The following is a 26,230-nucleotide window of genomic DNA, read 5'->3' on the forward strand; positions in this document are numbered from 1 at the left end:
CATATCTGCATATGCTAGGCTCGTCAAGTTTAACCTGAGTATTCTGCGTGTGCAAAATTGGCTTGCACCCATTGTAGATGGACGTTGAGCTTATCACACCCGATCATCACGTGGTGCCTGGGCACGACGAACTTTGGCAATGGTGCATACTCAGGTAGAACACTTCTTGATAATTTAGTGAGAGGTCATCTTAAAATGCTACCGTCAATCAAAGCAAGATAAGATGCATAAAGGATAAACATCACATGCAATCAATATAAGTGATATGATATGGCCATCATCATCTTGTGCTTGTGATCTCCATCTCCAGAGCACCGTCATGATCACCATCGTCACCGGCGCGACACCTTGATCTCCATCGTAGCATCGTTGTCGTCTCGCCAACTATTTCTTCTACGACTATCGCTACCGCTTAGTGATAAAGTAAAGCAATTACAGGGCGTTTGCATTTCATACAATAAAGCGACAACCATATGGCTCCTGCCAGTTGCCGATAACTCGGTTGCAAAACATGATCATCTCATACAATAAAATATAGCATCACGTCTTGACCATATCACATCACAACATGCCCTGCAAAAACAAGTTAGACGTCCTATACTTTGTTGTTGCAAGTTTTACGTGGCTGCTACGGGCTTAGCAAGAACCATTCTTACCTACGCATCATAACCACAACGATAGTTCGTCAAGTTAGTGTTGTTTTAACCTTCGCAAGGACCGGGCGTAGCCACACTCGGTTCAACTAAAGTTGGAGAAACTGACACCCGCCAGCCACCTGTGTGCAAAGCACGTCGGTAGGACCAGTCTCGCGTAAGCGTATGCGTAATGTCAGTCCAGGCCGCTTCATCCAACAATACCGCCGAACCAAAGTATGACATGCTGGTAAGCAGTATGACTTGTATCGCCCACAACTCACTTGTGTTCTACTCGTGCATATAACATCAACGCATAAAACCTAGGCTCTGATACCACTGTTGGGGAACGTAGTAATTTCAAAAAAATTCTACGCACACGCAAGATCATGGTGATGGCATAGCAACGAGAGGGGAGAGTAATGTCCATGTACCCTCGTAGACCGTAAGCGGAAGCGTTATGACAACGCGGTTGATGTAGTCATACGTCTTCACGATCCGACCGATCCAAGCACCGAACGTACGGCACCTCCGAGTTCAGCACACGTTCAGCTCGATGACGATCCCCGGACTCCGATCCAGCAAAGTGTCGGGGATGAGTTTCGTCAGCACGACGGCGTGGTGACGATGATGATGTTCTACCGGCGCAGGGCTTCGCCTAAACTCCGCGACGATATGACTGAGGTGGAATATGGTGGAGGGGGGCACCGCACACGGCTAAGGAACGATCACGAAGATCAACTTGTGTGTCATGGGGTGCCCTCCTGCCCCCGTATATAAAGGAGCAAGGGGGGAGGAGGCCGGCCCTAGGAGGGGGCGCGCCAAGTGTGGAGTCCTACTAGGACTCACCTCCCTTGTTGGAGTAGGAAAAGGGGAAAGAGGGGGAGAGGAAGAAGGAAAGGGGGGCTGCACCCCTTGTCCAATTCGGACCAGAGGGGGGGCGCAGGCCTCCTTCCTTTTGGCCTCTCTCCTCTAATCCCGTATGGCCTAAGAAGGCCCATATACTCCCCGGCGAATTCCCGTAACTCTCCGGTACTCCGAAAAATACCCGAATCACTCGGAACCTTTCCGAACTCCGAATATAGTCGTTCAATATATCGATCTTTATGTCTCGACCATTTCGAGACTCCTCGTCATGTCCCCGATCTCATCCGGGACTCCGAACTCCTTCGGTACATCAAAACTCATAAACTCATAATATAACTATCATCGAAACCTTAAGCGTGCGGACCCTACGGGTTCGAGAACTATGTAGACATGACCTAGAACTATTCTTGGTCAATAACCAATAGCGGAACCTGGATGCCCATATTGGCTCCTACATATTCTACGAAAATCTTTATCGATCAAACCGCATAACAACATACTTTGTTCCCTTTGTCATTGGTATGTTACTTGCCCGAGATTTGATCGTCGGTATCTAATACCTAGTTCAATCTCGTTACCGGCAAGTTTCTTTACTCGTTACGTAATGCATCATTTCGTAACTAACTCATTAGCTACATTGCTTGCAAGGCTTATAGTGATGTCCATTACCGAGAGGGCCCAGAGATACCTCTCCGACAATCGGAGTGACAAAACCTAATCTCGAAATACGCCAACCCAACATGTACCTTTGGAGACACCTGTAGTACTCCTTTATAATCATCCAGTTACGTTGTGACGTTTGGTAGCACCCAAAGTGTTCCTCCGGTAAACGGGAGTTACATAATCTCATAGTTACAGGAACATGTATAAGTCATGAAGAAAGCAATAGCAACATACTAAACGATCAAGTGCTAGGCTAACGGAATGGGTCATGTCAATCACATCATTCTCCTAATGATGTGATCCCATTAATCAAATGACAAGACATGTCTATGGTTAGGAAACATAACCATCTTTGATTAATGAGCTAGTCAAGTAGAGGCATACTAGTGACTATATGTTTGTCTATGTATTCACACGTGTATCATGTTTCCGGTTAATACAATTCTAATATGAATAATAAACATTTATCATGATATAAGGAAATAAATAATAACTTTATTATTGCCTCTAGGGCATATTTCCTTCACGTATGTGTTGCTACTGCGTCTAATGTTGCTTCATTCTTACGCATTATGGATACACAGTGCTCAACATGCTGCAACAAATCAACAAGCTGCATCTTCCTGTTCAGGTGCACATGAAGCCTTGAGTTGAGAGACTCACTCCTCTGATTACTCATCATTCCTAGGAAATATCTACCCTTTGTGTACGCAGCAGCCCATTTGTGTCGCAGCTCGTACATCCTGTTAACCCATGACGACCTCTTTCCCGTTGGTTTTATTTTGAACCGAACCTTATAAGCCTCCCATCTTTTCTCAAACTCATCAACATCCCAACGACGGTAAATGAATTCCCTAAACTCCTCAAGCTTTTTATTGCGAAGGTGCATCATCATATTCTCCTCGATATGCCACGTGCACAAACGATGATCTGTTCCAGTCCAGACAGTAGCTATTGCTTTAGCCATTGAACCGTCCCCATCGGTGATTGCTGAAATGGGTGCCCTCTGGGACATTGCCTCCAAAAATACATGAAGAAGCCACTGGTATGATGCAACCGTCTCGTCTGACACTAGACCAACCCCAAACAACATTGTGCTGCGGTGATGGTTCAGACCAACAAATGGAACAAACGGAAGCCTGTACTTGTTAGACCGGTATGTATTGTCGAACACCCCGACACCACCAAAGGCAACATAGTCAATCCGAGATTGTGAATCAGCCCAGAATATGTTCCTCAAATGGCCTTCTTTGTCTTTTGTGTATTTGAAAAAGAATTCCGGGTCTGCTTTTTTCTGTGCAATCATATAGGTAAGCAAATATCTAGCGTCACTGCCTTCTATCTTCCGCTTCTTCTGGATTGAAACATGGTTGTATAGGTCTCGATCTATAAATCCAAGCTTGTCGGGACCTCCAGCATTCTTCTCCATTACATTCATAATCCGATGTGTTCGAAGTCCACCAACAGCATACTCGATGACATCGGCCTTTTGTGCGTCAGTCATTCTACGATGAGCCGATAAGTAGGGAGTCAGGTCAGCAGGGACAAACAGATGGTTATGCTTGTCAACAAAATTCTTGACGAACCAGAGGCCAGTACTATCTTGTAGCTCAACCTAAAAAAGAGCGGGACACCCACACCGAGAAAGACCCCTCGGTGTTATTTTCTATCAGCTCTGTTAAAGTGCTTAAGGGCCCGCCAACCTTGTTTGCAGCACTTGTATGTCCTTCTGTATGCATTTTGTTTCGGACCTGGACCCCTGTACTTCAGATCATCCTTTCTAACACCAAACCCTTTTTTTCTCGCATAGCCTACGTAGAACATGTAGGCTTCTTCTTCAGTCCTGAAAGTCTTCTTCACAATCTCTATGTATTCCATACACTCATTCAGATCTGAACCAGCCATGCCTTTAATATCAATTCCTTTACTTTGCATGTGTACATCATCCAGGTCTATGCCATCTTTGCCTGCATCCTCATTATCGTTATCATCCGTGCGCATACCATCCATTCCTTTGCCTTCGTTTCGTCTATCACCCATGTCCTTGTCATCCTTGCCTATATTCCCCAAGTTTTTGCCATCATTGCCTTTATCATCCATGTCGTTATGCTGCCAACGAAAACAGATAGTCAATATTACAGATGGATAGCATACATAATAATTATCTAATACTCTGCTTAAATAATCAATTTAATTTTTCATATCAGATTCCTGTACCAAACTCAGTCCTTCAAAAGTTGTAAGTAAGTATAAAATATTCCCTGACTAAATCTAGAAATATTTAATTGATTGTACTTGTTGTAACTGATGATCTCCTAACTAAATCCAAAGTGCACGAATCTTTCAAGTCCCAAGATATATCCACCCTGATAGATCAATTATCTGCAAACTCCATTCAAAATTGTGTCCTAACTGAATCCAAAATTATCACCTAACTAAATCCAAATTATCTCGTCACTAAGTCGAAAATATCTCCAAACTCCATACAAAAATAATTATCTCCTAACTAAATCCAAAATATCTGGAAACTCAATTCAGAAGCATCTCCTAACTAAATCCAAAATAACTTTCTTTGAATCCAAATCTGCTGACAAATTCTCATGGCACACAACCCTAACTAAGTGTTTTAATATGTCCTAGCTAAATCCGACTTACACTTCCTTTGAAAAAAATCTTTTCACAACTTTCTGAAACCATAAACCCTAACTAACTACATCAACATGTCCTAGCTAAATCCAACTTACACTCCCTTTCAATAGAAATCTCGTCACAACTTTCTGAAACCATAAACCCTAAACCTCACATGACATATCCTAAACCCTAATCAAATCCGACCCCTATTGGTACTATAAGCATAAGGGACCAGCAAAGATTTGAGATGGCTAGGCACTTACAGCGAAGATCCGGCGTGAAAAAGTTGATGCACGTCGATGAGGATGATGTGGCCTCTCGGGTCGGGGAAGGTGGTGTCCGCTCGGGGAAGGAGGGGAGGCTCGTCGGAAGATCTGGCGCCGCGACCCGAGTGGGGTGACTTCCGATGGAGGGGGAGGGGGAGTAGGAGCAGGAGGAAGGAGTGACACGGCGAGTGCGATCGGCGGCGATCGAAGGAGACGGGGGCGATCGGCGGCGATCTAGGGCGCCGGAGGCGATCGACGGCGATCGAGGGCGCCGAGGTTAGGGCTCGAGAGGAGGAGAGAGGACGAACCGCTCGAACCAAATTTCAAAAGAGTACGCATGATGATTGGACCTCTATAATGAAGTGTTTTTTAATGCAATTAATTTAATCGAAAAATTTCGGACGAGAATACCCCTGGACTTAATTGGGCCGAGAATACCCCTGCACCGTAAAAATCTCCCTTATTAATTACTTGCCACATCAATTGCCTGGATATGTGTGATGTTACCATCTAGTATGTAACTCCATTGTAGGTAGTTTCAGTGGAACATATGTACTTTATTTATTGCCAAATGCATGAGGATTAACGCTTAGCATCGAACAGTTGCTGACACGAGCTCACACATATCCAGTCTCACATACACAACACCAGTCTGTTGACACGTTCCCGTTCCCGTACGTGTCGAACACTCTTTATTCGCACTCATCACTAAGAACGTCGAACGCCGCCTTGCCGTGGTTGGCGCCGGAGAAGTATGTAGCAATGAATGCTCAGATGGAGATGCTGTTGGGGATGCCCTTGGCGGTGAGGCCGGCGGCGGCGCCCTTGTGGTCGGAGGTGTTGGGGTAGAGCAGCATGTAGGGGAACTTGGCCGGGCCGTTCCGGTTCTTCAACTCCGGGTCGTGGTTCATGCCCACCACCTTGCTCTCGATCTCCACCAGCCGCTCGCTGAACCGCTTGAAAACCTCCAGGGCCTTGGGGTCCGAGGTCCACTCCGGCGTGTCGCGCTGCCCCAGGTACAACTCGTCAGAGGAGTGTTTGGACAACACCTCCAACAGCGAGATGCCAATGATGGTCTGGATCTGGCTGGTGATGGTGTGGATGAAGGCCCGCTCTGGGTCGCGCTCTAACTCCGCGTACTCGTCCGTCCCGGGCTCCGGCATGCGGCGCCGGCTCACCGTCGGCCGGTTCGGGAGGAACCCCGCGTATGGGTACTGCCCGAAGTTGACCGCCGCGTGCAGCGCCGATCCGATCCAGATGATGGTGGTGCACGCCTTGGCCAGCTCGCCCACGGCTTGCATCCTCGGCCACCATGGCGCGTCCTTGAGGTCGCCGTGCCCAACCTCGCGCGCCTCCTTCCACCACGCCTGCAGCTCCACGTCGCCCTGCACCACGCCGTCGTCCGGGTAGTAGATGGCCAGGTACTCGCTCACGTACTGCTCGATGGCGTGCCAGATCGCAAGCCCGTCCGCCGCGTACGGGTAGTCTGACACCAGCAGCCGCACCTTGTACGGGCTCGACGGGTCCTCCACCGCCATGCCCCTGCATTATTTTTGTTATGCACCACGTACACGTCATCAGTCATCGAAAAGCAGGATTTGTAACACACTTTCACTAGTACTTCCTCGGTAAATTAATATAAGAACGTTTAGATCACTAATACCCTCGGTAAACTAATATAAAGTGTTTAGATCCCTACTTTAGTGATCTAAACATTCTTATATTAGTTTACAGAGAGAGAGAGTACATTGTACTAGGTAAGTAGGTACCTCTTGATGAGATCGTTGGGCAGGCCCTGCTCCGTGAACTTCCAGTCCTTGTACACCACGGACGACATCCCCAGCGCGAACTTGCCCGGGAACACCGTCATCTCAAAGATGCCGCCGGCGTTGATGAGCGTCTGCCGCGCCAGCGCGTTGATGGTCATGGTGTCGCGGTAGTGCGGGCTCAGCAGCTTGTGCACCGGGTGCGTCACGCTGAGCTGCCGGTTCGTCGAGATCACGAACGGCTCCATCACCGCGTGGGTGTTCAGCCTACACGTTTCAATCGTAGTACGTCAGTTGTGCATCTACAGATTGAATAACACCGGGTCAGTGTCGCCATTGTTTGGTTAGTCCGTAGTGCACGTACCAGTGGCTGACGAGCTGGTGCCACCCGGAGTCGTTGACGGCGACGTAGGCCTTGGCGAACTCCCACACCCAGCCTTCGACGGAGCCGCTCGGCACCGGCGTGTACACCTTGCTCTTGGCGGTGGTGAGGCCGCCCTGGATGACAGGCTCGCTGAGCTCGATGGCGAGCGGCGTGAGCCTGCCGTCGCCGCGCAGGAAGAAGAGGGTCCTGGTGGCGTAGATGAAGTTGCCGGGCAGGTTGTTGACGTCGATCAGGAACGGCATGAACCGGTCGTGGTGATCAAGGATGTACAGCCTGTTGCTTTCCAGCGCCTGCATGCAACAAGTTGCAACATGCCAAAGTTAATTACACCTGCTCCAATCAATTCACGGTGGATCGCGATGGGTTGGCCAACTCGATCGTGTATATTATTACCTGCTGCACGGTGAGGCCCTCGAGGTTCTTCTCGATGTGTGCCGCCGTGATGGTGCTGGTGTGGTCACCAAACTTGCTAGGGTCCAGGCTACTTTTTGGCGGGAACTCCTGCATGCATGCATGCATGTAACCCAACATAAATTAAGATTTGCACGCTCTCACCATGGACAACATACATATCCAACACATACTCCTGGTTTATTGGTTTATTGGTCATCTTCCTATCTAGCGACAAATTTTGACTACAGTTTTAACTAATAAAATGTCATTCATGTTATAAAAAATTATACCTTTGAAAACTATGTTCCCGTACGAACCTAATCACATAATTTTTGTGACATGTATTAACATTTTATTATTTAAATCTATGATCAATTTTTGACATGAAATTGTTGACTGACCGTGAGACGCGTGATCATGACCGGGTTGACGCCGGCGAGCACCTCCCGGGCGAACTCCTCGTCGGTCCTCCACGCCTGCTTGTCCGCCTGGATGATGTGGGGGACGGGGAGCTTGAGCAGCGAGTCGCCGCCCACGGGGAGGAGGTCCTTGATGAGCTGGAGCGGGAACTGCTTGCGCAGCTCCTCGAGGGCGGGGACGTTGGGCAGCTTGATGCCGCCCTCGTAGAGGTTGATGATGTCCTGGAAGGAGTCGAACTCGCCGGGGGTGGTGTCGACGTAGGTGCGCACCGCCGGCAGGATGCCCTGCGTGATGGCCTTGATGGAGTAGCCCAGGAAGTCGGACGTCTTGAGGTGGCCGAACTTCTCGTCCCGCGGCACGTAGATCTGCTCTAGCAGCGACAGCCGGCTCTCCAGGTTGGGATCGTTGGCGTTGGGCTTGCGCCCGGTGCGTCCGCGGCGCGGGTAGGGGTGGTCGGCGCTGCCGCCGAGGACGGGGCGGCCCTCGCCGAGGTCGTTGTAGACGTCGTAGCGGTAGACGCGGTCGTGCTCCTGGTAGGGGCCCTGCTGGTCGTCGCCCCGCAGGTTACGGAGCTCGTCGTCGCGGTACGGCTTCAGCGCCGCCGGCATCTGGCTCGGCAGGTACGTCTGCGCGTACATACACATACCAAAAACATTGTCATTCACATGGCCAATGAAGCCGACCGATGGCTTGCTCATAACAAAAGAAGTCCCGTACGTACGTTGCTACTTGCTAGCTGTAGTACTTGAATTAAAAGATGAATTTGCTTTGCCAGCTACAGTACGGTTGTAGTAATCGCCTTTTCTTTTCACGTGCTTGTGTCATTGTTTCAGAAAGGTAAACCTGATCGAGTGCTACTACTGTATCATGTATCATCTTTCTAAAAATTTCTTGGGGTCCGGCCATGTTAATGATCGAGGTCGTCTCATGGAAAGGATGAGGTCGTGGATTCATGTGAGCTCACGTACGTACGTGTCTCCCTCAGTGTTCTTCTCTTATCCCAAAGAAAGAAGCCAACCCAGCAGCAGGTCGCAGCACTTGGTCAGTCAAGTGCAACAGTTTTCTTCACCTACCACATTCATTCAATCTTCTGCTGCACCTAGCCGTATCCTATCTTTTTTCTACCAACACGGAATAAATTCTGCACCTACTAATCTTATCTTATCTCAAAGAGGACTTAATGACCATGAATGAGGAAGCCAGTGAAAAGGAAACGAGAGGAAAGCTCACAACTCACATCGTTGGCGAAGAAGACACGGCTGTAGGTGTAGCTGGAGGCGGGGTAGATCCATGAGTTGGCGACGAAGGAGAGGTTGCCGCGGCCGGGGACGTCGTGGAGGGTGACGGTCTTGAGCAGGAACTCGGAGCTGTGGTGGTTGTTGACGATGATGGCGCCCGGCACGCCCAGCTTCTCCACCTCCCAGTCGAAGGTGAGGCCGAACTTGGACTCCCCCGTGGTCAGCGACGGCAGGCTCGTCACCCACTGCTCCAGCTCCGCCTCCGCGCCCACCTTCCCGCGCCCGCCGTTGTCTGCACGGAGCACGGTCTCGCATGGTTAGAGCATCTGCCCACGGTGCTTTTTCCATCGCTAGCTACGTCTTTGTGCTTTAGTTTAGGTTGTGTTTGTTGCTTTTGTCTTTTGACGACGTGTCCTTGCTTGTTCTATTGCTTTGTCTGAAGCATCTGGTGCTCTGTAAGCTCTGGTGCACGCACCATGCTCTCGTCTCTTCTTTCCATGCCCATGCTCAGCTAAAGACGACCGACCGACCATGGCTATCTATCTATCATTCTCTAGCCCATCGAGATACATCCATGGCCGCCCACACGAAAGAAAGAAATACTCTAGTAAAAACAGGAGGAGACGCTTGCTTACCGTGGTCGACGAGGGTGGAGCTGATGAGCTGGCAGGTGACGCCCTTGCCGATGAACTCGCCGATGCCGTCCATGATGGTGGCGCCGAAGTCGGTGAGGTCCAGCACGTTCTTGCGCATCAGCACCACCGTGCCCTTGAGCCGCGCGCTCTTGTTCGCCCCCGTCAGGCTGTCGATCAGCCCGCCCAGTATCATCTTACTGCTATTTCTTCAGTACTGCCACTCCCTTCAATTGCACTGCTAGTGCTGCTGTTCGGTGGAGAGCTCTCAGATCTGTGCGGAGATGGCTGTGTGTTGTGTGAGCTGTGTGAGGAGGTCGCAGCGCGGGCCGGCCAATTTATTTATAGGGGGGTAGGGGTGCGGCGAGAGCGCGCGCGTACCCAGCGCTGGGCACGGAGGGAGCTTCGTACACGAGTTTATTTGGCCTGGCTGTTACTCCTACGTGGATGGCGTGGGAGATTTCCGTGCCCGCCCGCGCTTGTTGCGATGGATCCATCGGCCCGTCGTTTTCGGCACGTAGCGGCTGGCTCGATCGGACTATCCGCAGCGCCACACGGCGACGCGCCCGGCTTGTGTTTCGCATGCCGTGCTCGACCTCCAGCTCCAAGGCCGGGGCATCGCGTCGCTGCGACGAGGATATTTTTTCTGCGTCCGGTCTCCGGTGCATTTGGCGGTCAAACGTAGCGCGTCCGTCCGCCAGCGGTGGGACGCGACATACATGCATGCGGACCGAGAGCGACCGGCGACGCGTCGGCCGTGTGAATAGTTCGCGAGCTGTGCATGCATGGGGCTGAAACAATGTATTGTGCTGTTTCTAACCGCCGTATGCGACCAATCGGACACGCTCACACACATGCGCATACCCTGTTTCTATTTCTATGAGGACACGCTCGACCTATCAGCTGGCTTACTCGCTATCATCTCAACCGATCAAGAAAAGTAAAGAATAGAGGCTTTGCTTTTGCCATCCGTCCCTAATTAATCATATACTCACTCCGTTCCAATATATAGTGCTTCCTCTATTCCCGTGCTTCAACTATAACCATAAATTTAACCAATGAGACCGACTGCTGCGACGGGAGCAAAAGTTATACCAGTGAATTCGTATTCAAAAGAAATTTTCAATTTTCAGTTATATAATTTTTTTCTCCCGCCGCAGTTGGTCTCGTTGGTTAAAGTTATGATCAAAGTTGGACCTAGAAAAGTGCGGGCACACTATATTTTGGAATGGAGGGAGTAGTACGCATTATCTCGTTGTACGGAAAAGGGTCTAGTATAGGAGTTTTCCTTCTTCCAATTTTACAGGAATACAACAAGTTGTCCTTCACTGCTTCACCCATTTAAAAAGCTGGAGATTGTAGGTGCAAGTTACAGTTTCGAGTGAAGTAAAACTTTGGTCACAAAATGAGCGAGGACAAGAACGATTCGAGCTGATGAATGTTCATTTTCAAGTGCAAATGCTATACAGTGCTTGCTACAATTATCCCATTTTAAGTTAACCTTACAGAGGTCCACAGTTCCACATTACTATATTACACATAGGAGAGGGCAAACCAATAATGGTTCAAGCAGCCAAGTAGGTAGAAATCATCAAAATGATACATGTATATGTATATTCACCTACACACAAATACCCCTGCATATACTTCCCACTGACCTGCATCTATTGGCCTGCTTGTCGCTGCTCCCACCTAAGGTCCTCCGAGAACTCCATCATAGCAGCTCTCGGATCGCCACCTGTGACGGACAGGTAGTACTCGGCAGTTCCGTCATCGACATGCAAGCTCCGCCTCACCGACTCGAGAATCTGTTTGCTTCGCCTTTTTGCAGCTGCAGCGTTTGCTACGGATTCTGCGTTTCCATTCGGGTGGCCCTCGGGGTAAAAGACCGCGACCTCTCTCTTTGCGTTGTGATCCATCTCAATGTAGCATGTGCTACCCAGCAAGATTTCTGGATTACTGATTGGTATAAGAAGCCTCTCCCTTGAGTAGATACCATGGTCACTCATCATATTGTTGAACCGTTTGATATCGGTCACCTGCTTGAAATTCACAGAATATCAAATAAGGTTAGATGAAGAATAGAGAAGGTTTGCTCACACATGGACAGTACAGCTGTATATCTTTCGGAAACAATGGAATGATATAAATTAGCAGCATTCAGGCACTCACAAATGTTCACTGTTACAAATTTAAGTTGCGTTGACAGCTTTGTAAATAACAGAAATCCAACAAGTTTGAACATGCGTGTGGTCAATGTTCGGATTAGCTCTATATCAGCAACAGTGAACATAAAAAGGGTTATCAGCTCAAGGTGCATGGGCATTCTACATCCTTACTATCAATTGTTGAGACGTTATGGAAACCAAACCTTGAGAGCTAACTCAATTAATTTAAGACCTAACAAAGTAGAGTAATTCACTACAGCCTCACTATTAATTACAGTACAACATTCAACATTTTAATTGATACAACCAAGCAACGAGTACTGACAGAATTATGGAAGCAGTGCATCCATCATCAAACGTTGTATCATGAGCATTATCAGATAGCCAACGATCAAAACGTGATGAGCTATGCCAACAACAACGGCGGTGAGTTCTGCGACAGTGAAAACGTTGATTGTTTTCCATGACCAGAAATTATTGTAGTGACTTGCAACTTTTGCTTATTTTACATTACGCTATCTGTTAGACAATCAATTATGACCTCCATAGTTCTAGTTCAAGTTGCAGGAACTCCATCCTGTGATAAGAACTCCATCCTGTGAGTACTATGGGCTTTGATACTGCTACGGAGTCTGCCAATTTCAGCATGGGTTGGTGTTGCCTCGTCAGGCAGCAAGGCAGCACAAAGTAGGATTCAGCTAACATCAATATACCTGAAGAATAAGCTTCAGACGGGGAGGATGGACAGATAGAGAGATAGATATGATACCTGGACGGAGTACTTGAGCGCGACGCCGGGGACGGTGTCCCCGCGACGGACGGCGTGCGAGAGCGCGAAGCGGGCGAGGGAGGCGGCGCGCCAGAAGGCCCTGGTGGCCGGGTCGCCGAGGACGCGGCGCACCCCCCAGGGCGCGCGGAAGGCGGCCTCGAGCACGGCGCGGTCGGAGGCGACCGCGCGCCAGAGGCGGCAGACGCAGGCCGCCCGCGCGACGTCCGCGGGCGGGAGCCGGTGCAGGACCGCCCGCAGGAGGTCGGCCGGGAAGTCGCCGCCGCTCACCGCGGACGGCGCCTCCGGATCGGGTTCGGTGGGGGAGGAGGCGGGGAGGGCGCGGCTGCTCATGGCGATCGGGAGGAGGATCGCGCGGGTGGATGGATGGGGGAAGGAGGCGAGGCGGCGTGTGCGGACGGGGGAAGAAGGCGAGGCAGGGGAAATGGAGAGATGTGGTTGGTGCTCCATAGCGGTGCGTGCACAGCTCGCGGACCGCACCACAGCAGCCCGGCGTTGCACCCACCGCAGAATTCCTCCACGCCTTGTGTTATCTTCTCTTTTTTTTTTTTTTGGCAAAGGATACAGTGGATTTTATTAGTTCAAAGTATATAAAATTTAAAACACTGTCTGCCACATGGCGCAGCTAATAACAAGGGAAACGTTCCCTGCCGGCAGACCGGCCGAAGTTTCAGCCGGACTCACGGTCGATATGGATTGAACGCGTCAGATCTACCTTTTTTTTGGGCCCAACCTTATCTATTCGATGGGTTTTTCTTCTCCTACTCGTCTTCTCCACTCGCACCTCTGCCTTATTCCCTCGCCCACCATCCCGTCAAGCGAGCAAGGTTGCGGCGCTACTGCTGCACGCGCTCGGCCACAGCTACCTCCCGCCGCAAGCCGGTACGGAGACCCGAGGGGTTGTCGGGCCGGTATGCTGCGACCCGCCGACATTGATGCTGGAAGCGTTGTCCCTGGATGCGACGACCCCGCGGGCGTGAATACTGGGAGCGGCCGCTGGGATGCTGGGTCTTCCCGACGACGATGCTACAACCGGCAGGGGCGGTTGCTACAACCTCACGCCAACCGGCACAGGCGGGTGCTACATCCGGGGACCAGCGAGCTACAACCCAGCAATGGTGCAGGTGCTACAACCTCACGCTGAAAAGCTGCACCCAGCACGTACGGGCGCTACATCTGATGGCTCGGCGAGCTACAATCGTCAGGCCGGCAAGGTACAACCGCTGGCCGGCAAGCTGCGACATACACGGACAACCTCACAATGGCAAGCTGCAACCGGCACGAGCAGTGCTACAACCTTTGTCCAGCGAGCTGCAAGCGACACAATGGCGAGCTTCAACCTGGTGGGTCACCATGCCGGCGATAGAGACCATGTCCGCGGGGTGCTACAACCATGATGGTGAGTTTGCTGGAACCGGCCTTTGTTTTTGTTAGGACACTTCTTAAATTAAAATTTTCAAACGGGTATCATGGGGCACAATGATGGTATCACCCGATATTCTTCCGTGGGCGGGGTCACGAGAGCAAGAGATGGCAAAATTCGTATAGGACAGGTACAATGACCAAAGTGATTTTGATGAACAAGTCTAGTGACCAGAGTGCAATTTTTTTTTTACTCATAGAAAAGTTAAAAACAAGCTACCCTCAAACTCTGTCGACCTGGAGCTGCCACGTACACCCATCGAACTCCCATGATCATTCCAAGTTGTCGCCTTGCCTAGGACGACGCAGTAGAAACGGCCCCACAGACTTCGTCCCCATCCGCACGCAGAATACCGGAAACACCCCTCGCCGCTGAACGTGCAGCCTCCGCCCTTATCCTCTTCCTCTGTTTTTTCCCCACTTTACCCCCCACCCTTCCCGGGGGCGGCGGCGAGGCCACCCATCACCGCATTGCCTACTTCTTCCGCCCCGGCTTCCCCGCTCGTCTCATCTCGGCTCCGACTCCCACGCCACGCCACGCCATCGCCCTCGAACCTTCTCTCCGCGGAGCACGCCAGGTCGACTGCTGCTTCAGAGCTGGTGACGACCACTAACCACCTCGCATTGTCCTAAGATTTCCTTCCGTTCTCGTCTTTGTTTTGATTGCCGTGGTAAGTCTGATTCAGATGTTTCTGTGTGGAAATGGATGCTCCCATCCTTCCAGCTCTCTGTGAATCTGTTTGCTGGCGCAGTGGAGCACTCTGTTCATTTTTTCCAACCAGGTTGGTTGTTGGTTCAGTTCAAGGTGATGCCCGCCTCTGGTGCCGCTGCCTCGCAAGCTTTGTGCAGGTAGTTTGACTGGACTGTTTGGACCACAAGGAGTGTTGTGTTCTCTGAATTCTGAGGACGTGAATCGGATAAACAGCTGGGCGTGATTCTTGGTGATATTCCATGGAAGCCGTGCACGGCATACAGTCCCTGGCTTCAGGAGACGGCCATCATCACCTTTCCCGGACGCTTGGGCCGGCGCTGCTCATCTCCGTCGGGTATATTGATCTTGGCAAGTGGGTGGCGACGGTCGACGCCGGGACTCGGTTCGGGTACGACCTCGTGCTGCTGGTGCTCCTTTTCAACTTCTCCTCGGTTCTGTATCAGTATATGTCCACCTGCATCGGCATGGTCACCGACAAGAATCTCGCTCAGGTGCCCGATCCCCCTGAACCATACAGTTCTTGGTTCTTACTTGTAATGCTTTTATATGGATTTCAAGGTTTCCGGCCAGGAGTACAGTCGGTTTATATGTGGCGGCCTTGGTCTCCAGGCAGGATTGTCTTTGCTTACTTCAGAACTAACCATGGTATATCTACAAATTTGAGGCAAATCTTCTTGTTTGTCAAAGCTTCATTCTAGAATATTTTGTATTTGCCATGCTATGTGTACTGACTTGTATAATAACTAGTCCATTACCTTGTGAGAATGTGCGTAAGTCCTGACTTTTCTGAACACTTAATATTTTGTCTCTTTCAGATTTCAGGCATAGCAGTTGGATTCAACCTTGTATTTGATCACGATGATCTCATCACGGGTATTATTTTTGCATGCGTTGTAATCAATCTGCTGCCATTTCTTTTATCCTCTCGGGTAAGTTTATTACTGACCCTGGAACTAGTAATTCTCGATAGCGTTATCTAACTCGTCTGTGCCCTATGTGCTTTTGACATATTATTTCTGACCATTCTAGGACAAGAGGATGTCTGGAACGTTAAATGCCTGCATAGCGGGCTTTACGATTCTCTGTTTTGTGCTTGGCTTGTTAATCAGTCAACCAGAGATACCTCTCCATGTGAATGTGATGTTCCCCAAGTTGAGTGGTGAAAGTGCTTACTCATTGATGGCACTTATGGGTGCAAACGTAATATCGCACAATTTTTATGTTCATTCATCAGTTGTTCAGGTATTTTCCAATGCCTCTTGCTCATACATAGTTTAAATTGTCCACATATTTGGATTTACATTTGAAGGTGCAGTAGCTGCGTCAAACTGTCTTCCATTATGGGTTGTGTGGTTTTATGTTGCACCTTGTGTTGATATCTGGAGCAGTTTGGTTGCATGGTTTGTGTGTCATATTTCATAGTTTCAGATACAGATTATGCCATCGACGCGGTGCTGAATACTTAGTAAGAAGTGTTCATCCCCAATAGGGGCAATTACCCCCAAAAAAGACTAAATAGTTGGGCTTTGGGCTTTATGCTTGTGCTTGGTGTCATATCTCAAGTAGCTTCCGCATAGCGTTTGATTTGTTTCCTGTCATTATACTTGACAGAATTATCATCTATACCAATGGGAATAGTGCTTCAACTATACTTCTATGATCATCGAATCAATTATGGGGTATTTGGTTCAAGGATGGGGTGAGTGGAAGATCCATCATTTTTCATCCCTCGTAAGCACAAACTAACAAAAATGAGGATGAAGTCATCCCCAAAAATTTATCGGATGATCAGTTGATCACAAGATGAACCAACCAATCTTCACATGAAGAGGTGGTCCTCCAATTGAAGTATTAATGTTTCCAGGGTTCTCAGGCACTGTACTTTTTTGCTAAATCCACACTCTTCAACTGTTAGAAAGTCTGGAAAACTGTTAAAATTTGATTATGATGGTTCAGACATATTATACAACACATCAGGTATTACATGGCAATGCACTTTGTACTCCCTGATTCTACAGTTATTTACAAACAGGTTCATTTTACTATTCTTTCCTGCTTATTTGAGTTATCATTTCAAGTTAATTCAGATATCCTACATGCAGGTTCAGAGGAGGTCTCATGTTCTTACCCTCCGTACCCTGTTTCATGACCACCTTTTTTCTATATTATTCATTTCTACTGGAGTTTTTCTTGTGAACTATGTTCTGCTGAGCTCAGCAGCATCGGAATCTAGTCACAATGTGATCCACTCCTTTCACGATGCTGTAGATCTGATGAACCAGGTTTGTGATTCCAGTTTCTAAAGTATAAATCCAAATATTAAAATTAAGTTCTAAGTGTACGTTGAAGTTTCTTCCTGAGTTTCTCTGGGTTCTTGTCTTCTGCAGATATTTACAAATCCCATGGCTCCACTCGTGTTACTAGCGGTTCTTCTCTTTTCGAGCCACATTATTTCGTTGACAGCTGTCATCGCCAGTCATGCAGTTATGGAGAATTTCTTTGGTGCAAACCTGTCTCTTTTTGCACATCATGTGCTACTCAAGGTTCTTGCCATGATTCCTACTATGTATTGTGCAAAAGTAGCAGGCTCTGAAGGGATATATCAGTTACTCATTCTGTGTCCGGTAATCCAGGGCATGACCCTGCCCTCCTCTACCATTCCTGTTTTCCGTATCGCCTCATCAAGGTCAATAATGGGCAACTACAGGATATCTTTATATGTTGAGATACTAGCCTTCCTTGCGTTTCTTCTTATGTTGTTTACAAATATCATTTTCGCGGCGGAAATCCTGTTCGGTGACAGCAGCTGGACAAACAACCTGAAAGGGAACACTGAAAGCCCTGTCATAATTCACCATACTGTACTTATTATAATGTCTTGTGCATCTATTGCTTTTACACTTTTCCTGGCTGTGACTCCAATAAAATCAGCCAGCAGTGAAGCTGAAACTCAGGAGTGGCATGTGCACTCTCCGAAGGAAGCACTGGACACTACTCATCACAGAGTAGATACTTATCCGGAATATATTGCACATGAAGAAATTCAAAGGTATTCTATTGATGCTGTTCCAAGGGATTCATTGAGAAGTCATCAGAAATCAGCTTTGGAGGAGCATACTGACGGTTCTGAAACCACTGCAGAATCCGATAACGGGGCTCAACATATGGCGACCATTCCTGAGGCTGCCCCCGGAATGTCAAGCAACATCGAGGAGTCAAAATCAGTTGTTGGGGCTGACTTTACAGGTTCAACGCCAAATGTCTCTACTGCCACCGCAGTAGGACAGAGTTCAGCAGAGAATAACCAAATGAAGAGCACAGCTGAGAAAGATGTTCAAGTAGAAGCAGATGTTTGCACAGACAAGGACAATGAGACTTCACATAATGTGAGCTCCAGTAATAAGTCCACTGGAGGCAAAGCACCCTCTTTATCTTCCGGTGATCCACCACCCCTTGCTATGAGCAGATATAAAGACACTGATGCTGTTAGTGGCAGTGGTGGCCTCTCAAGGCAGCCTGGTTTGGGCCGTGCTGCAAGGAGACAGTTAGCAGCAATTCTCGATGAGTTCTGGGGGCGTTTTTTTGATTATCATGGCAAGCCGACACAAGAAGGTGATGCTGAAAGGATCCACCTTTTGCTTGGACTGGACTTGACAATAGATGGTTCAGCTGGGAGAACGGATAACCAAAACACCCAAGCTTCCAAGAACCCCTTAATGAGAGATGCAGTGCCTGGAGCCATGGGTGCTGGAACTGTTACATGACATAATTGAACTTAACATGGTTGGTTGGAACGTACTGTTGAGCATATATCAGTGTCATGTCATTCTCATCGTGTATTCCCCTGCAAATGTGAGGTTTTCAGTAGAAAAAGAATGCTTCTCCCAACAACAAAAAATCATCGATACATCTGAGCCAGTTCTATTTGGCAGTTGATGTTTCTAAGATGAAATTTACAGATGCCAAGCTATTCTTATACCTACTTTGCACATTTTGGCATCCAGATTTTATGACATCTTGCTTACTTCATTTGATGTAGGGGATCCTTGATCCTGCATTTTGCAAGCCTCGGAAACCCGTCACCGGGTGCCCATGCCTCGAGAAAGCACGTCTAGTCGGCAAGCCCATGTCCAGTAACTTCACCGCCGCAGCTGACATCTTGCTGTTGATCAAAGATGTTGAGCAAGCAGTTTCTGGCCGGAGGGGTCGAAGCGGCACGGTGGCGGGAGATGTTGCCTTCCCTAAAGGGAAGGAAAACCTTGCTTCTGTGCTCAAGCGATACAAGCGCAGGCTCTCGAGCAACAAGCCGCCTGCCGGATCATAGCTGTCACTCAGCCTGTTACCAAGCCTCTGTAGACTGTAGCTGCTTCTCGTATATTGGTTTTTTCTGCTGCACGCCGTACGCCTGGAGGCTTTTCGGTCTTGGTTCGGTAATGGCAATCGACTGTAAGTCTGTGACACTGGTTTTGCCCATATAAATGTTCTACAAGGGCAAGGTGCGGTCACTGTAGCTGCTTCGAGCGAGATGTACAAAAAAGCGTTGGTATTTTGTTGAAGTGGCGCGCTGTAAATTTGACTGTTACTCAAATTCCTCTTGTCGCTAAATCTTTGTATTTCGATGTTTCCGCGGTTCTCGCCGCCCCTTTCCACGAACAAGTTACTGAGAACCCTAGGGTCCAGGAAATGTCCTGACTGATGCACCGCGATCGTTTCTGATCTCTTGTGGTCCATCATCATTCATAATGCACTCTTGGCAGACAATTTCCACCTACACACTTGCTTGTTTGGTTGGTTTTCCATCTCTGGCATTGATTGTTATATACTCTCTGAATAAAATTCTTAGAGCAACTCTAGCATCCCCGGTCTTAAAAATCCAAAATGTATCCCTTACCCTATTTCTTTTACATTTTTTAAAAGATCTAGCAGATCTCCTGTCCTAAAAATCCAAAACCTTTTGAACACAAACTAGCAAATCTCCTAAAACCGTTTGAACAAAAGCTGATTTCAAATGCGCATTTAAACTATCTCATTTGATAATTCAATTTATTTACCACATTAACCTCGTACATAGCATTATTGAACCGCCCATTGCCTATTACATGACATCGAACTAGGTTAAGTATCGACATAAAACATATAAAAACTATTCGAGGGTGTCAAGTTTGCTAAATGTGTCATCCACGCGGCATCAGTTTTCACTTGCACGGATGGAAGGTTGACAACTGGCATGTGGCAACTTCTTGACAAAACCCCACCAAAAGGTCATCTCTTCTAATTTTGTGTGCAAAGGACAATGTGGAGCATATCTTCTTTAATTGCATCCTTGCCAAGTTCATGTGAAGTTGTGTGCCTGATTGGCTCAATGTTACTGGCGACTCTAAGAAATTTTTCCCTTTGTGGTCTCCTCGCTCCACTGTCGGCTCATCCTAAGCGTATTCTCTAGGTTGCTTTTACTGGGTTGGTCCCTTTGAACTACTAGGGATAAATTTACCATTGAACATATGTTCCCTACTAACCCATCTGATTGCTTGTTTAAACTGATCTCTCTCTTACATAGTGGCGGTCCGTTTGCTAAGGCGTCTGTCGCGGACGACATGGACAACTTGATTCCCAAGATTAACTTATCTGCCTCCTTGTCTTTGGCGCCGGATTAGAGATCTTCTTTGGTGTCCCCTAATATAGTTGGGGCCTGCGTGTTGTTCTCATCTTTGTTGGTTGTGTTGAACTTTATATTTTGCTTACACTAGAAGAAAGTCCGTGCGTTGCAACGGGGCCACATTAACTTTAAGAGTTCAATATGACGACATTGGTGACCTTTTTTAACATCAAATTCTCACACACACACACTCTCCCTCCCTGTTTCTTCCTCACTCTCTCTCCCCCTCTCCCTCTCTCTAACACACACACATATCCATCTTATTGGATACGGGACCATAATCCATCTATTTCACACACACACGCTAGTGCATAACAATATGGATTATGTGTATTATATTTGCCACCAGAACTAAGGGAATTAATTTCATGTAAATCGGCCAGCCACAACTCCAAGAATACACGGAGGAGGTGGCCCGGGTCAGCGTCGGCGCCGTCCAGCGCGGGCCACGGGCCCGCTTCCAAGTGCACGTGCAATGCACGTCTTCACAAATATTATAACCAGATGTGAGAAATCACATACTAACACGATGTTGCAATCAATTTGTAATTAAAGAAGCCAAAAGTCTTTTTTTCTTAAATCAGAATTCCTTATGATGGAGTTTAAACAAACCCCACAATAACATGATCAATTTTTTTTGCTCTACTTATCACCTAATTAAGCAAAATGCATGACTTATGAAGCGGATAAGAAATCATGTTAACTTGGAACTAAAATTCCAACAAAAGAGTGAGTAACAAACCTTGTTATCATTGCTCTGAAGTCTGAACCTCCCCCTATTTGTTAGTGAAATGCGAGTATGCTTCGAACATATGCTTTTACATCTGAAAGAGCTACAAAATATGTTAACCTACCTATGTGCACTTCCTAAATCAAGAGGATAAAATTATTTATCTCGTCAATATAAAATACTAAACATTAGTTCGAATTGAATAATACAGCAGAATTGTCATTTCTGACTTTTCATCCATCACTGAATACGAAAGAAAGGGACAATGTCCACTAACCATGCAAATATTCTGACCATGGGATATTTAGGCTGGCGTATATGGGAAATCAAAGCTAAAAATGACTCGATGAGTTAGGGATACATCAATAAATATTGTAAAAAGTGATAAAAACAAATCTGCAGTAACTCGCGACCCCACGAACTCGTATTCGCAATGAGCAAGTTAGTGAGGCCGCCACGGTAGGCTAGCACCAAAGGACAAGGGCAACAACCGCCTTTCCATCCAACCTACTGATTCTGCTGGCGCTACTTTCATCCTAAGCCCATGAGTACCGCTAGTGTGTTGCCACGTACGGAGAAACTACGAACTGAAATTTTCATCCAAATCATGAAAAATGTTAATGTTCCTCTCCTCTCCCATCCCTCGTGTGAACATACCCAATTCGTGGTTGGCTCGCTACATTCAGCGTAGCTCTGATGTGCACTGCCCTCGCTCTTGATTAGTTGTCGCAGTGCCACGCATCTACGCCAACAAGCTGGGGAAACAAATGCAAATGTTACACCGAGTCAAAATCAACCATCCCACAATCGTAACAATAGAAAAACTACTGCTTGGCTCCCAGATCCATCTCGATAGCCCTTGATCTGGCTGCTGAGCTTCTCCTAGCCGCCTCAACATCACGTCATTACCAAACATGTAGTGGATGCCTAGTGGGACAAGGATTAAGAAATAACATGAGGTGAAAAATACGATGGCTGTCAATTCCATAAGACGATCCAAGTAATTGGACAAAACAGATTGGGAGCATCTTGTATAATCTCAAAAAAGCAACTAAAAATATGAGAAATGAATTGATGAAAATCAGCCCCTGCTCTCATTCATGCTCGCTTTTGTAATGGGAGGCAAGGAATGGGGATACTGGGAGAAGAAAGGATCACATGGACGGCAAGCCTCCACCACCGGCAAGTGTGGTTGCTTCACATCCAATCTCCACGGCCGCCGCCTTCATGGGGACGAACTCCCATGTTCACAACCAGGCTCCCAATCGGTCGCTGCCTCGCCGACCTTGACGACGAAGTAGTCCCTCCCTTCGATCCCATTCGCAGCGGAGGCAACACCCATCCCAGCGGACGGGTCCGCGGTGAGATCCCTACTGGATTGTGGTCGCGCCTCCCCAAACCTCACCGCGGGACACATGAGAGGGCGTCGTTGCCATGGTCAGGCTTGGATGGGGAAAGGAGGCGACATAGCAGCAACGACGCCTTCGCCGGGATTGGTGGCGACGGCGGCGACGAGCGAGCGGGAGGACGGCGGCGGCGAGAGAGTAGGATGGTGGTGGTGGCAGTCCATCGGCCACCGTGATGTGAGAGGAGGATGGGGATGGGGCCGCGATCTGGACGTATGGAGCGGTCGAGAGGAGGGGAAGCAGGCGGCTGGGTTTTTTCCGTCGTGCGGGGTTTGGGGGAGGTCAAACGAGAGGGTTTTTTTCGTGCGGGAGGCAGAGCAACGAGGGCGGATGTAGGGAGACGGGACGCGGTCGGTTGGCAGGAAAAGGAAAGCTACGCATTTTTTAGGCAGTATAGATGATTGATGATAAGAAAGGGAAAATCACATCAATATAAGGAAATATCCCATCAATACTTGATTGACTACGATTTATTTTTTATATGGTAACTAATCTGATGGGTTTATGTGGTTGGTGAAGCGAAAAGGCAGGTGGGAGGGAGACGAAATAAAACCAGCAAAATAAAACCAACGAAAGTGGTGAGGCGAAATAAAACCAGCGAAAAATAACCGGCGGACTATTCACCAACTGCTCCATTAGGAGTAGAGACTTGATACTCTTGAATGACGTGTATGGCTCCCTTTGCCATGTAGTATGGCTTTATTTATAAAGTCGGGCTATCGCCTTTTCTCCAAAAAGCTCAGCTCGACTCGTTAGTCATCGAGTTTAAGTTGATCCAAGCCGAGTCACAAGCTACTCATTTAGCTCACGAGCTCCGAGTTCTAAGTCCAGTCCTACTCCCATGCTACACGAGGCTTAAATGAAGAGGCAAATTAATAGAGCGGAGGGAGATACTACTAGCATGTATGAGCAGATGAAGCAATGACTGATCTGATCCGATCTGATATCCCTGTACAAGCTGGGACGTTGGCACGTCACGTCCAGTCCAGATGGAATCAATCACTTGAAGGCAGCAGCTAGCTGCCTGTTCCAAGTTGGAATGACGCCGATGATCCCGCATGTTCATTCAATCAGCGTCTGAGTTGAATGGGGGCGGGCCTTCCCCCGTCCTCAGGATGAGCGCCGCGCCTTTACAGTTAGTTAGTTGATGATGGCGTCCAGCGCGGGGTCGTTTTCGCGGCGGCCACGCACGCACGTCGCTGCCGGCGCCGGACAGGCCAGCGCTGCTCGCCGTCCTTGCCACAGATAGGACCTGTTGCATGCCTGCTGTTCGTCATCAACCGGTGGGGCGGAGGTCAGATGTTGATCCTGTCGGACAGATCGGTTGGTGGTGGCCCTGGCTGTTGGCCTGTTGGAACTACTGTGCTGTGCTGGTGGTACCGCCATCGCCATGGCCTTCAATTCTCCGTCCACGTCTACTAGCTGGTACCCTTTTCGCTTGGTCCGTGGATTGATGTCTACGGCTCGTACCCCTCTTCGTTTACAACTACTCCTAATGTAAAATGGCGTTGTACATGTTTACTGTAGTCTTGGGTGGCGGCATAGGTTAACGACGATGTGCAATTTTTCAGTTGTTCATCTGAAATTGGTTGTTCTAGATCGACCAAGTCGCGCATGATGATAGTACAACGAAGTAGATACAGCGGCCCTTGCAGACATGCAGCTCTTCAACAGGTCCGGCTATCCTCCATGATCCTCTTAGATTAGGTTATAGACTCATTGTCTCAGGATTCGTAGGTGGCGGGGATGGTTTCGTGCTCGCACGACACACAGGGCGACGCACGGGACGAGAGATGGCGCGTATCTTACGCCGCCGATCTGCAGCACCGCTCGCTCACGTTCCATGATGGCGAGTTGATTCTCCGGCGTGATGCTCTCCGGCTTAATCTGGTGGATGACCGCGGAGTCATAGTGGATGCGCGTTTCCTCCGTGCAGGGGAATTCATAGACATTGGTGACATTATCTCGCTGCCGTGTCATTTTGCGAGGATAAGGGAGCGATCCCCGGCGGTGAGCGCGTCTCCAGTGGGTGTGACACACGGCACGATCCATGGTGCGGTACACGGGGGGCATGTGGAGATCCAGGCGGGCGCGGACCGGGTCGGGGTGGCCCCGCACCTCACCAACCGCCTGCTAATGGCGGCGGGACGCGTGGGAGCCCCTTCATGGCCGCCCGACCGACAGGCGGGGCCCAACACCAGGCCGAGCGTGGCGCCTTCTAGAGCGGAGGGGGCGAGGGGAGTCGCCTCATTTCCCCCACCTACCTCCACTACGCGAGACGCACACCTCGCGCCTCTCTTCAAGCATCTATGGGAGGGCCCTAGGGTTTCCTTCCCCAATCCTCTCCTCCCTGATTCCTTTGGCTGGTGGCGGGGCAAGGCTGGCGGTGACGACCGATCCTTCGCCCAAGTGACTGCGGCGGAGCAGGCAGGGGGTGCGCCGCGCGCCTCGATGGGAGATCGGGGCGGGGGGAGATCTGGTGGTTGGCGCGACAACACAGCGCGTGGAGGGTTCGGAGGTGGGCGAAGGGCTCCGCTGCCAAATCAGTCTCGACACATGGTGTGGCAGCGGCCAGATCCGCCACCGGCGACGTCGGGAGATTCGAGATCTGGTGATGGTGAAGTTGGAGACAGATGGGAAGCTGCTGCGCGTGCCATGAGCGGCGCGACCAAGGAGAAGACGGCGGGCTCCAAGGAGCCGCCTCCGCATCCTGCACCTGGGCAAGCAACGACCAAGGGCAATGCCGAGATCTGCATCAACTGTTCCCTCCCAGGTCATTTCGCTCCTCGCTGTCCTACTATTCGCTGCGAAAAATGCAACAAATTAGGTCATATGGCTCAGCTTTGCCAAGTTCTGAGGCCTTGGGAATGCATTCCTCTCATGTGTGGGTTTCAGTCGCCTGGTCAGGGATTCTTCTATATTTCTGATATGTGTGCTGCTAAACATAGTGCAGAGAAAACTAATAATGTGGTGATTACTATAGTGGAGGGTGATGCTACTGTTAAAGACATTGAGCAGGAATTTAATGCTATATTTGCCAAAAAAACCTGGGAAAAAGAAATGGCGCTGTACGACCCGCTCTATTGGCCCTGCTCAGTATGTGATGCGATTCCCTAATGCTAGTGAAGTAGAAAGGGCATGTTGTTATGGAAAACGCTTGCCTCTGAAGGAAGGGAACATTGTTGTATGTATTACTCCTTGGACTGCTTCTATTGGAGCCAAAGGCATTATGGAGAAAGCATGGGTTAGGGTTCGCAACATTCCCATAGAGAAAAGATGCACTGAACATATAGCTTATGCTGGAGCTCTAGTTGGGATTACTTTAGAAGTTGATGAATCGTCCGTTCATAAACCTGAATATGCTAGAATCCTTCTCGGTTGTAGAGAGGTTGAGAAAATTCCCCCTTCAGCTGAAGGAATGCTGGGAGAACAGTATTATGATTTTTTCTATGAAGT

At 48.9% G+C, this 26,230-nt stretch overlaps 3 protein-coding genes across 6 annotated transcripts; 1 reads left to right on the forward strand and 2 right to left on the reverse strand.

The window, feature by feature from the left end:
- Positions 1-5,592: 5,592 nt before the first annotated feature.
- On the reverse strand, positions 5,593-10,217 carry LOC119294746 (linoleate 9S-lipoxygenase 1). Its single transcript, XM_037573000.1, has 7 exons — positions 9,897-10,217; positions 9,261-9,553; positions 8,005-8,649; positions 7,604-7,711; positions 7,190-7,500; positions 6,829-7,092; positions 5,593-6,601 (listed from the first exon to the last, which is right to left on the reverse strand). The coding sequence occupies exons 1-7, from the start codon at positions 10,087-10,089 to the stop codon at positions 5,830-5,832; spliced, it is 2,586 nt and encodes an 861-aa protein (XP_037428897.1). The 5' UTR covers positions 10,090-10,217; the 3' UTR covers positions 5,593-5,829.
- A 1,101-nt stretch (positions 10,218-11,318) lies between these two features.
- On the reverse strand, positions 11,319-13,360 carry LOC119294747 (F-box protein At1g55000-like). The gene is made up of 2 exons (XM_037573002.1): positions 12,831-13,360; positions 11,319-11,932 (listed from the first exon to the last, which is right to left on the reverse strand). Exons 1-2 carry the CDS (start codon positions 13,296-13,298, stop codon positions 11,558-11,560), a joined length of 843 nt encoding a protein of 280 aa, XP_037428899.1. The 5' UTR covers positions 13,299-13,360; the 3' UTR covers positions 11,319-11,557.
- Positions 13,361-13,640: 280 nt separating this feature from the next.
- Positions 13,641-19,629, forward strand: LOC119294748 (protein ETHYLENE-INSENSITIVE 2-like). 4 transcript variants are annotated; one of them, XM_037573004.1, is made up of 8 exons: positions 13,641-14,870; positions 14,995-15,473; positions 15,541-15,627; positions 15,798-15,911; positions 16,012-16,224; positions 17,085-17,264; positions 17,370-18,765; positions 19,022-19,629. In XM_037573004.1, the coding sequence occupies exons 2-7, from the start codon at positions 15,222-15,224 to the stop codon at positions 18,744-18,746; spliced, it is 2,223 nt and encodes a 740-aa protein (XP_037428901.1). In that variant the 5' UTR covers positions 13,641-14,870; positions 14,995-15,221; the 3' UTR covers positions 18,747-18,765; positions 19,022-19,629. The 4 variants fall into 4 exon arrangements, with proteins under 4 accessions (XP_037428901.1, XP_037428903.1, XP_037428900.1 ...); XM_037573006.1 differs by lacking the exon at positions 19,022-19,629 and having other exon boundaries at positions 17,370-18,031; positions 18,124-18,252; XM_037573003.1 differs by having other exon boundaries at positions 17,370-19,629.
- The last annotated feature ends 6,601 nt before the right edge of the window (positions 19,630-26,230 follow it).

The sequence above is a fragment of the Triticum dicoccoides genome, chromosome 4B (assembly GCF_002162155.2).
Source record: "Triticum dicoccoides isolate Atlit2015 ecotype Zavitan chromosome 4B, WEW_v2.0, whole genome shotgun sequence".
NCBI classification, from domain to species: Eukaryota; Viridiplantae; Streptophyta; class Magnoliopsida; order Poales; family Poaceae; genus Triticum; species Triticum dicoccoides.

Coding starts and splice junctions, on each gene's coding strand:
- LOC119294746 (XM_037573000.1), bottom strand. CDS start 10,089: ATGATACTGGGCGGGCTGATCGACAGCCTGACGGGGGCGAACAAGAGC. Junction 8,650..9,260: donor GTGTCTTCTTCGCCAACGAT/GTGAGTTGTGAG, acceptor ATGTACGCGCAG/ACGTACCTGCCGAGCCAGAT. Junction 6,602..6,828: donor CCCAACGATCTCATCAAGAG/GTACCTACTTAC, acceptor AAAATAATGCAG/GGGCATGGCGGTGGAGGACC.
- LOC119294748 (XM_037573003.1), top strand. CDS start 15,222: ATGGAAGCCGTGCACGGCATACAGTCCCTGGCTTCAGGAGACGGCCAT. Junction 15,474..15,540: donor CCGACAAGAATCTCGCTCAG/GTGCCCGATCCC, acceptor ATGGATTTCAAG/GTTTCCGGCCAGGAGTACAG. Junction 16,225..17,084: donor TTCATTCATCAGTTGTTCAG/GTATTTTCCAAT, acceptor TCCTACATGCAG/GTTCAGAGGAGGTCTCATGT.
- LOC119294747 (XM_037573002.1), bottom strand. CDS start 13,298: ATGGAGCACCAACCACATCTCTCCATTTCCCCTGCCTCGCCTTCTTCC. Junction 11,933..12,830: donor CGCTCAAGTACTCCGTCCAG/GTATCATATCTA, acceptor AATTTCAAGCAG/GTGACCGATATCAAACGGTT.